This window comes from Gobius niger (genome assembly GCF_951799975.1).
Source record: "Gobius niger genome assembly, chromosome: 16".
NCBI lineage: Eukaryota > Metazoa > Chordata > Actinopteri > Gobiiformes > Gobiidae > Gobius > Gobius niger.
Window position 1 is genome coordinate 31455190 of NC_136867.1, and position 11332 is coordinate 31466521.

General features: G+C 51.0%; 1 protein-coding gene across 1 annotated transcript; it reads left to right on the top strand.

Annotated features, from left to right (window-relative positions):
* Positions 1 to 251: 251 nt before the first annotated feature.
* Positions 252 to 10574, top strand: foxa1 (forkhead box A1). Its single transcript, XM_079573952.1, has 2 exons — positions 252 to 386; positions 9497 to 10574. The coding sequence occupies exons 1-2, from the start codon at positions 324 to 326 to the stop codon at positions 10532 to 10534; spliced, it is 1101 nt and encodes a 366-aa protein (XP_079430078.1). The 5' UTR covers positions 252 to 323; the 3' UTR covers positions 10535 to 10574.
* The last annotated feature ends 758 nt before the right edge of the window (positions 10575 to 11332 follow it).

Below are 11332 nucleotides of genomic sequence, written 5' to 3' on the forward strand. Positions count from 1 at the left end.
AAGAGGAGGAGGAGGAAGAGGAAGATGCAGTTGAAATGAAGAAGATGAAGGAGAGGATGAAGATAATAGAGTTTTCTCGGCTGAGCCCGGACTCTGCAGAGACTCGTTTTAATCAAAGTCATTTCGGAGCGACTGAGCGCGTGCGCGTGTGGTGGTGGTGGTGGGGGGTGTAGGGGTGGGAGGGGGGGGCGGGGTCAGAGTCTCGCGCTCAGTCCCGCTCGCGCTCAGACCTGGCTCAGACCTGGCGCGGAGCTGGTCCCGGGTCAGACTCAGTCCTAGACTCGGATTAAACTTTCTTTGGACCGAACCCGGGCGCGTGCGCGATGCTCGGGGCCGTGAAGATGGAAGGGCACGAGGCTCAGGACTGGAGCTTCTACAGCGACGAGGTGAGACCCGGACCCGGACCCGGACAGACCCGGACAGACCCGGACAGACCCGGACAGACCCGGACCCGGACAGACCCGGACCAAAACAAGCCAAACCAGCGCCAGGTTTTTCTGTTCAAGTCGCTTCGGTTCAAAGACTTAAACATTTACTAATCTTATAAATAAATATAGATTTACTTATTATAGTATAGTATAGTATTTATTAGATGAGCTCATGATATTAAGGCGAGACGCTGCAGGTGAACAGGGAAAACATGTATATTTACAGATGTCAATGTGAAACTGTTGCTGTCGATCAGTGGCATAAATGTGAGAAGAAAATATACATGGCAAGTTTCTGTCATTTTATCTTTTCATCAGAACAAGGTGTTTTATGTCTAAAAATGCCCCAAATTTCCTCATCTTTTCGGCGACAAAATCTGAATAATGGACAGAGCTACATTCAAATGTATGTTTTTATTTTATTGATGAATGATTTGCCAAGACTTTCTCAGAGCGGATTTAGGATTTCTTGTTTAGTTTTAAAATAAGCTGTTTTTTAGTGGAAAAATGTGTAAAAATTTAATTTTCGCCTCATTTTTTGACATTGAAAACTCAATAAATGGGGCTTAAGGGATTAAATAATAAAAAATCCCTCTGAAAAAATCTCCCAAATCTTGTTCAGTCCGAGGCTGGAAAATGTGAAGTCTTTAGGTCCGACTGACGTGGACATAGTGTCGCCACAATGACACAAACATGTGTTGAAATTGTGTTCTCCCATATAAGTCTATGGGGGAACATTGAATCAGTGCAATATTTAAACATGTTATTGTGAAGATTAGGCATGTTTTCTGTTTCCGGGGGAAAGTTTAAATGTTCAGAGACAGATTTGGCCCAAAACCTGAAAACTGACAGAATGTACTTTAGCCTGAAGTGTCTCCCCTTAAAATAATAAACAGAAAAATCATCCGCTCATGTTAAAGTCACAGTGAGTGACCTTTGACCTCACGGGTCATTAGTGTTGACTCATAATTATAAATAAATGTGTCGGACTCATAAACCTGAGTTAAACTTCCTCCTGTTTCTGCGCCTGAACAAAAGATCTGAATATAAATAAACATTATATAAATATAAATATAGATATAAATATAGAAGTATATATGAGTGTTTGTGTATTTAATGTAAGAAATGACTTCAAATAAATCATTGACCAAAACAGTCCGAGCGGTGACGTAAAGGCGTCTGTGGAAATAATAATAAACATCTGTATAATGTTAATGATAATAATAATAATAATAATAATAATAATAATAATAATAATAATAATAATAATAATAATAATAATAATAATAATAATAATAATGATCCTCATAGAGAGGGTTAAATAAATGCAGCTGATTCATGTTTATATAAAGTAAATCACGGCCGAAACCCGTGCGTAAAACGCGCGCGCTCGGGTTAAATGTTTAATAATAAACACGAGCGCGTCCGACGCAAAGGTTTGTTTAGTGAATTATTCATAAATGTGTGGTTAATATGTAGTATATGTAGTATATGTAGTATATGTAGTATATGTAGTATATGTAGTATATGTAATATATGTAGTATATGTAGTATATGTAGTTAATATGTAGTATATGTAGTATATGTAGTATATGTAGTATATGTAGTATATGTAGTATATGTAGTATATGTAGTATATGTAGTATATGTAGTATATGTAGTATGTGTAGTATATGTAGTATATGTAGTATATGTAGTATATGTAGTATATGTAGTAATAGTTTATTCTGCTGAAAATACAGTTAATAATAAAAGAATAAATGATGTGTTTTTGGAGGTTCAGATAAAAAGAGAAAAACTTCAACAGAACCGTTTATATAAAATATACATATAATACATATAATACATAGTCTATATATAAATATAACTGACAGTGACGGAGCCATGATCTCATTTACGCCTGTGAATCATTAAAGAGTCACATCTTCATATAGGCTTTATATTATATTATATTATATTATATTATATTATATTATATTATATTATATTATATTATATTATATTATATTATATTATATTATATTATATTATTATATTAAACAGGCTAAACTTTATTCATTTATATAAAACATTATTAAAGTCCTGACGACACTCACACAGACCCGGACAGACCCGGACCAGACCCGGACAGACCCGGACAGACCCGGACAGACCCGGACCAAACCCGAACCTAACCCAGACTAAAACTCAACTTCCTCTTTAATCTGATCTTTCTAAACTCCGCCGCGGTTTGTGTTGAGCTCCAGCGTTTGAGCTCAGTTTAAAAGTTTAAAAGTTTAAATGTTTAAATGTTTAAATGTTTAAAAGTTTAAATGTTTAAACAACATTGTTTTATTTGAGTCTCGTGTCGCAGGTTTTGGGCTGAACTCAGAGACAAAGGGCGAGACTGCGCGAGACCTTTTAGAACTATAATCTATAATAATCTATAACTGTAATCTATAATAATCTATAACTGTAATCTATAATAATCTATAACTGTAATCTGTTCATTAATGTTCTTATAATTATCACTTACATTTCCTTAAACAAGGACATGATCAGAACAAACCCATCCCCGGTGCGTCACGAGAGCAGGACGCGCAACAGGACGACGTGAAGCGGCCGGTGGATGTTCAGCAAATCACGTGTGGCGTGAAAGAGGCCTGAGCCTCTCTCCCCCGGCCTGAGCGCGCTCTCCCCCGGCCTGAGCGCGCTCTCCCCCGGCCTGAGCGCGCTCTCCCCCGGCCTGAGCCTCTCTCCCCCGGCCTCAGCGCGCTCTCCCCCGGCCTCAGCGCGCTCTCCCCCGGCCTGAGCGCGCTCTCCCCCGGCCTCTGCCTCTCTCCCCCGGCCTGAGCGCGCTCTCCCCCGGCCTGAGCCTCTCTCCCCCGGCCTCAGCGCGCTCTCCCCCGGCCTCAGCGCGCTCTCCCCCGGCCTGAGCGCGCTCTCCCCCGGCCTCATCCTCTCTCCCCCGGCCTCAGCGCGCTCTCCCCCGGCCTGAGCGCGCTCTCCCCCGGCCTCATCCTCTCTCCCCCGGCCTGAGCGCGCTCTCCCCCGGCCTCAGCGCGCTCTCCCCCGGCCTCTGCCTCTCTCCCCCGGCCTGAGCGCGCTCTCCCCCGGCCTCAGCGCGTTCTCCCCCGGCCTCAGCGCGTTCTCCCCCGGCCTCATCCTCTCTCCCCCGGCCTGAGCGCGCTCTCCCCCGGCCTCATCCTCTCTCCCCCGGCCTCATCCTCTCTTCCCCGGCCTCAGCGCTCTCTCCGCCGGCCTGAGCGCGCTCTCCCCCGGCCTCAGCGCGCTCTCCCCCGGCCTCATCCTCTCTTCCCCGGCCTGAGCGCGCTCTCCCCCGGCCTCATCCTCTCTCCCCCGGCCTCATCCTCTCTTCCCCGGCCTCAGCGCTCTCTCCCCCGGCCTGAGCGCGCTCTCCCCCGGCCTCAGCGCGCTCTCCCCCGGCCTCATCCTCTCTCCCCCGGCCTCATCCTCTCTTCCCCGGCCTCAGCGCTCTCTCCCCCGGCCTCATCCTCTCTTCCCCGGCCTCATCCTCTCTTCCCCGGCCTCATCCTCTCTTCCCCGGCCTCAGCGCTCTCTCCCCCGGCCTCATCCTCTCTTCCCCGGCCTCAGCGCTCTCTCCCCCGGCCTCATCCTCTCTTCCCCGGCCTCATCCTCTCTCCACCGGCCTCAGCGCTCTCTCCCCCGGCCTCATCCTCTCTCCCCCGGCCTCTGCCTCTCTCCCCCGGCCTCTGCCTCTCTCCCCCGGCCTCTGCCTCTCTCCCCCGGCCTCTGCCTCTCTCCCCGGCCTCAGCGCGCTCTTCACCGGCCTCATCCTCTCTCCCCCGGCCTCTGCCTCTCTCCCCGGCCTCAGCGCGCTCTCCCCCGGCCTGAGCGCGCTCTCCCCCGGCCTCATCCTCTCTTCCCCGGCCTCAGCGCTCTCTCCCCCGGCCTCATCCTCTCTTCCCCGGCCTCATCCTCTCTCCCCCGGCCTCTGCCTCTCTCCCCCGGCCTCTGCCTCTCTCCCCCGGCCTCTGCCTCTCTCCTCGGCCTCAGCGCGCTCTTCACCGGCCTCAGCGCGCTCTCTCCCCCGGCCTCATCCTCTCTCCCCCGGCCTCTGCCTCTCTCCCCCGGCCTCTGCCTCTCTCCCCCGGCCTCTGCCTCTCTCCCCGGCCTCAGCGCGCTCTTCACCGGCCTCAGCGCGCTCTCTCCCCCGGCCTCATCCTCTCTCCCCCGGCCTCAGCGCGCTCTCTCCCCCGGCCTCAGCGCGCTCTCCTCGGCCCCGTCGCTCCGCGGCCTCGGTCTGACCCGGGATAAGGATGTATTAAAGCGCTTTTGCATCGGCCCAAAGCGCTTCCGTGTCATTCACTCATCAGTGTCAGACTCTGGAGGCACAAGGAGGAAGTGTTTTGCCCAAGGACACAACGACAGTGCAGCTGCGGGACTCGAACCGCCGAGTCCATCTGCGCCCCCAGACCAGACCGGCCCCGGCCCCGGCCCCGGCTCCGGGTCCACTTTCAGTTATTTTAGTAACAAATACATAATAATACATCGTTATTATTATTGTTGTTTTTTTATTAAATATTGATATGATGTTTAATTGTTAATATTTCACTGATTTACAAACAGATAAAGTCACAGATCCTGTTATTATGACCGAGTGAAGCAGAAGCTCCTGGTTTTCGGATGATCTTCAACCAAAGCCGCACAAATGTACGAGAAATATGAGTTAATAAGAGAGGACCTCAGGACCAAAGCAGCGCCTCTGACCCGGCTCTGACCCGGCTCTGACCCGGCCCAGACCCGGCCCTGACCCGGCCCAGACCCGGCTCTGACCCGGCTCTGACCCGGCCCAGACCTGGTCCAGGCCCGGCTCTGACCCGGCCCAGACCCGGCTCTGACCCGGCTCTGACCCGGCCCAGACCTGGTCCAGGCCCGGCTCTGACCCGGCCCAGACCCGGCTCTGACCCGGCTCTGACCCGGCCCAGACCCGGCTCTGACCCGGCTCTGACCCGGCTCTGACCCGGCCCAGACCCGGCTCTGACTCGGCCAAGACCCGGCCCAGACCCTGCCCTAACTCGGCCCAGACCCGGCTCTGACTCGGCCCAGAACATACTGTAGCTCAGTTTGGAAAAAACTGTTCCTTTAACATTCCCGGCCCTGAGCCTGATGTTCTGATCACAAACAGTGAAAGAGACACTAAGTTAACATGTTAGTTAGTTATTAGTTATGGTCCAAACTACCTCCCAGTTCTTCACAGAGATGAGCGGAGTTAACCCTCATATATATATATATATATATATATATATATATATATATATATATATATATATATATATATATATATATATATATATATAAGAATGTACACTGTGTACCAACTATCCCAGGAAAAACTAAATTGCGACCCGGCCCAGGACTTAACAACAAACCATAAAGTGAAACTGGTTTGATTTATTTTGAATAATAATAATAATTAATAATAATTATTATTGCCTCCTTTAGCGCCTCTATTGCTGCGCCATAACCGAGGACGCCAGACGGCATTTTATTGTCCTGATGTGCCATTAATCAGTAAACATCAAAACTACATTTTTAGCCTCTCCATGTGAATAATGGCTCCAGCCTGCAGAATCTTTTTAATTTCACAAGTGGCATCAGACGACCCTGACGGGCCGTACTTCCATGACCACTGTCCACAGGCTCCTGACAGGGGGCGCTAACGCGCTGTAATGTTGTATAATGTGAGATTTATGTGTCAGCCCCGTTAGAATAACATGGGGGCCCCGGGCGTCACCATAGCAACACCGTACAAAATACGATATGGGTCTCATCGGCTTTTTGGATCGGGACGCCATCAACTATTTTTGTGCCGAATTTCATCCATTTCCGAGAAACTCATTTTTTTCCCATAATGCATTTTTTATTCTGCACCTGGAGGGGGCGCTATCGTGCCCAATGTCACTTTTTCACATTTGCTGTGTCCAGGGGTGAAAGGTCAATAAAATGTATATTTCCGATTTTTAATCGGAGTTTGTTTGCGCAAATGAGCATTCTCCGGACTTCCTGTCAAAATGGCGGACTTCCGGTTTGTCAGGGGGCGTGGCCACAATAATGTTTTTTGTTTGTCGTCACATGACGAATGTCTGTACCGAATCTCGTTTCTCTACGACAAAGTTGACGTCGGCCCCTCCCCCATTGGCGTAATGTATTTTCACTTTTGTAGGTGGCGCTGTGGCGCCATTTCCTCCCCCAATATAAAACACACATTTAAATTAATTTTTCACCGGACCTGAATTTTGGGCAAAGTTTGGTGAGTTTTCGACAATGTTCAGGGGGTCAAATTCCTGCTCATATTATACATTTTTGGACGATCCGCACGCAGCCGTGGGGCTCTGAGGTGTATATACCCCCACTCACACTATATACCCCCACTCACACTATATACCCCCACTCACACTATATACCCCCACTCACACTATACAATAATAAGTATAGTCACTGTTACAGGGTGAGTTTACGGTTGCCATGGCGACAGCGTGGCGTTTACATGAGGCCTTTGCGCCGCGGCCGCTCGGGCCTAATAATAGTAATAATCGGCCCATTGTAATAAGAGGCTTATGTTAAAAACAGTCTGATATTATCATTATTATTATTATTGTTATTATTATACTGTCATAATAATAATGGGCTGATATTAAAAAAGCCGTGTAATAAAAAGGATCTGTTTCTGAATCGAGTTAATTCTGAAAAAGGTCAAACGACAAAAACAGAATGAGAAAAGTATTTTAATAAAAACATGTTTTTACTGAAATAAAGCAACGGGTTATTAAACGGGTTATTAATAAAAGACGGAGCGGAGTTAACCCTCACCGACCCGGAGTTAACCCTCACCAACCCGGAGTTAACCCTCACCGACCCGGAGTTAACCCTCACCGACCCGGAGTTAACCCTCACTATCCCAGAGTTAACCCTCACCATCCCAGAGTTAACCCTCACCGACCCGGAGTTCACCCTCACTATCCCAGAGTTAACCCTCACTATCCCAGAGTTAACCCTCACTATCCCAGAGTTAACCCTCACCATCCCAGAGTTAACCCTCACCGACCCGGAGTTCACCCTCACTGTCCCAGAGTTAACCCTCACCATCCCAGAGTTAACCCTCACCGACCCGGAGTTCACCCTCACTATCCCAGAGTTAACCCTCACTATCCCAGAGTTAACCCTCACTATCCCGGAGTTAACCCTCACCGACCCAGAGTTAACCCTCACTATCCCAGAGTTAACCCTCACTATCCCGGAGTTAACCCTCACCGACCCGGAGTTAACCCTCACTATCCCAGAGTTAACCCTCACCGACCCAGAGTTAACCCTCACTATCCCAGAGTTAACCCTCACTATCCCAGAGTTAACCCTCACTATCCCAGAGTTAACCCTCACCATCCCAGAGTTAACCCTCACCATCCCAGAGTTAACCCTCACTATCCCAGAGTTAACCCTCACTATCCCAGAGTTAACCCTCACCATCCCAGAGTTAACCCTCACTATCCCAGAGTTAACCCTCACCGACCCAGAGTTAACCCTCACTATCCCAGAGTTAACCCTCACCATCCCAGAGTTAACCCTCACTATCCCAGAGTTAACCCTCACTATCCCAGAGTTAACCCTCACTATCCCAGAGTTAACCCTCACTATCCCAGAGTTAACCCTCACTATCCCAGAGTTAACCCTCACCATCCCAGAGTTAACCCTCACCATCCCAGAGTTAACCCTCACTATCCCAGAGTTAACCCTCACTATCCCAGAGTTAACCCTCACCATCCCAGAGTTAACCCTCACTATCCCAGAGTTAACCCTCACTATCCCAGAGTTAACCCTCACTATCCCAGAGCTAACCCTCACTATCCCAGAGTTAACCCTCACTATCCCAGAGTTAACCCTCACTATCCCAGAGTTAACCCTCACTATCCCAGAGTTAACCCTCACCATCCCAGAGTTAACCCTCACCGACCCAGAGTTAACCCTCACTATCCCAGAGTTAACCCTCACTATCCCAGAGTTAACCCTCACCGACCCAGAGTTAACCCTGTTTACTGCATCCATAATGTAGGGTTTACCATTGAGAATGAATGGGAAAAGTTAAAAGAGTGAGTATTAAACATATGCGGCCGCAATAGTAGGTCTATGTCTGGCTGTGGTGGGACAACGGAAGTGTCTGAAGGTCTAAACGCTGAAGGTCTAAACGCTGAAGGTCTAAACGCTGAAGGTCTAAAGGTCTGAAGGTCTAAACGCTGAAAGTCTAAAGGTCTAAAGGTCTAAAGGTCTAAAGGTCCAAACGCTGAAAGTCTAAACGCTGAAGGTCTAAAGGTCTAAACGCTGAAGGTCTAAAGGTCTAAACGCTGAAGGTCTAAAGGTCTAAAGGTCTAAAGGTCCAAACGCTGACGGTCTAAACGCTGAAGGTCTAAAGGTCTGAAGGTGTAAACGCTGACGGTCTGAAGGTGTAAAGGCGTAAGGTCTGAAGGTCTAAAGGTCTGAAGGTCTAAACGCTGAAGGTCTAAACGCTGAAGGTCTAAAGGTCTAAAGGTCTAAAGGTCTAAACGCTGAAGGTCCAAACACCGAAAGTCTAAACGCTGAAGGTCTAAAGGTCTAAAGGTCTAAACGCTGACGGTCTAAACGCTGAAGGTCCAAACGCTGAAGGTCTAAAGGTCTAAACGCTGACGGTCTAAACGCTGAAGGTCTAAACGCTGAAGGTCTAAACGCTGACGGTCTAAACGCTGAAGGTCTGAAGGTGTAAAGGCGTAAGGTCTGAAGGTCTAAACGCTGAAGGTCTAAAGGTCTGAAGGTCTAAAGGTCTAAACGCTGAAGGTCTAAACGCTGAAGGTCTAAACGCTGACGGTCTAAACGCTGAAGGTCTAAAGGTCTAAAGGTCTAAACGCTGAAGGTCTAAAGGTCTAAAGGTCTAAACGCTGACGGTCAGAAGGTGTAAAGGCGTAAGGTCTGAAGGTGTAAAGGCGTAAGGTCTGAAGGTCTCAAAGGTCCTGCAGGACATTCCTGTGGCACCAGTGCATGTTTGTCTTGAAGCTGAAGGTGTTTGTCTCTGTGTCCAGGTCTACTCCCCGATGTCCAACAGTTTACCCAGCGCTCTGCAGATGACGTCCCTGTCCTCCTCTGTGCCGCTGACCTCCTCTGGGCCCTTGTCCTCCTCCGCTCATCTGTCCGGCAGCTGCCTGGGCTCCGGCCTCATGACGCCCATGTCCCAGATGCCCGCGCAGATGCCTTCTCAGATGTCTGCACAGATGTCTGCGCAGATGACCGGGATGCAGCCCGTGTCCTACATGTCCACGTCCAGCGCTCAGAGCTTCAGCTACTGCGAGGGGCCACAGGGGGGCGCCCTGAGCCCGGCGTACGGAGGCTCGTACGGAGCTAGCCGCCGCGATGCTAAGTCCTTCCGCCGCAGTTACCCTCACGCCAAGCCGCCGTACTCCTACATCTCCCTCATCACCATGGCGATCCAGCAGGCGCCCAACAAGATGCTGACGCTGTCGGAGATCTACGCCTGGATCATGGAGCTGTTCCCCTTTTACCGCCATAACCAGCAGCGCTGGCAGAACTCCATCCGCCACTCGCTGTCCTTCAACGACTGCTTCGTCAAAGTGTCGCGCAGTCCGGAGAAGCCGGGCAAAGGCTCGTACTGGACGCTGCACCCCGACTCCGGGAACATGTTCGAGAACGGCTGCTACCTGCGGCGCCAGAAACGCTTCAAATGTGACAAGAAGCTGAAGGCCAACAGCAGCCCCGCCCCCGGCCCCGCCCCCAACACCGCCAACGTCAGCCCCGAGCCGCTGCCCTCCCACAATGCACCTCTGGACGCCTTCGACCACCCGTTCTCCATCCACAGCCTGATGTCGCACAGCGCTAACGCCAACGGGCTAATGTCGCACAGCGCTAACGCCAACGGGCTAATGTCGCACGGCGCTAACGGGCTAATGTCACACGGCGCTAACGCTAACGGGCTAATGTCGCACGCCACCAGCACCAACGGGCTAATGTCGCACGCCGCTAACGGGTTCGGCGCCCGCGGCCTCGAGCTCGACTCCAACTACTACAGCGGCGTTTACCCCCGGACACTGCTCAACCCGTCCTGATCCCGCCAATCAGAGAGCGGGACCGACCGACCAATCAGAGACCAGGACCGACCAATCAGAGACCAGGACCGACCAATCAGAGACCAGGACTGACCGACCGGGACCGACTGACCAATCAGAGAGCGGGACCGACCGACCGGGACCGACCAATCAGAGAGCGGGACCGACCGACCAATCAGAGACCGGGACTGACCGACCGGGACCGACCGACCAATCAGAGACCGGGACCGACAGACCGGGACTGACCGACCAATCAGAGAGCGGGACCGACCAATCACAGAGCGGGACTGACCGACCAATCAGAGACCGGGACCGACCGACCAATCACAGACCGGGACCGACCAATCACAGACCGGGACTGACCGACCGGGACCGACCGACCAATCAGAGAGCGGGACCGACCGACCAATCAGAGAGCGGGACCGACCGACCAATCAGAGACCGGGACCGACCGAGGACTAAACCAGGACTAAAGGTGAATGTGAAGCTGCTGCATGACTCGGAGACTCGGGGACTCGGGGACTCGGGGACTCGGGGACTCGGGGACTCGGGGACTCGGAGACTCGGGGACTCGGGGACTCGGGGACTCGGGGACTCGGGGACTCGGGGACTCGGGGACTCGGAGACTCGGGGACTCGGGGACTCGGGGACTCGGGGACTCGGGGACTCGGGGACTCGGGGACTCGGGGACTCGGGGACTCGGAGACTCGGAGACTCGGAGACTCGGGGACTCGGAGACTCGGAGACTCGGGGACTCGGGGACTCGGGGACTCGGGGACTCGGGGACTCGGGGACTCG

Coding starts and splice junctions, on each gene's coding strand:
- foxa1 (XM_079573952.1), top strand. CDS start 324: ATGCTCGGGGCCGTGAAGATGGAAGGGCACGAGGCTCAGGACTGGAGC. Junction 387..9,496: donor GGAGCTTCTACAGCGACGAG/GTGAGACCCGGA, acceptor CTCTGTGTCCAG/GTCTACTCCCCGATGTCCAA.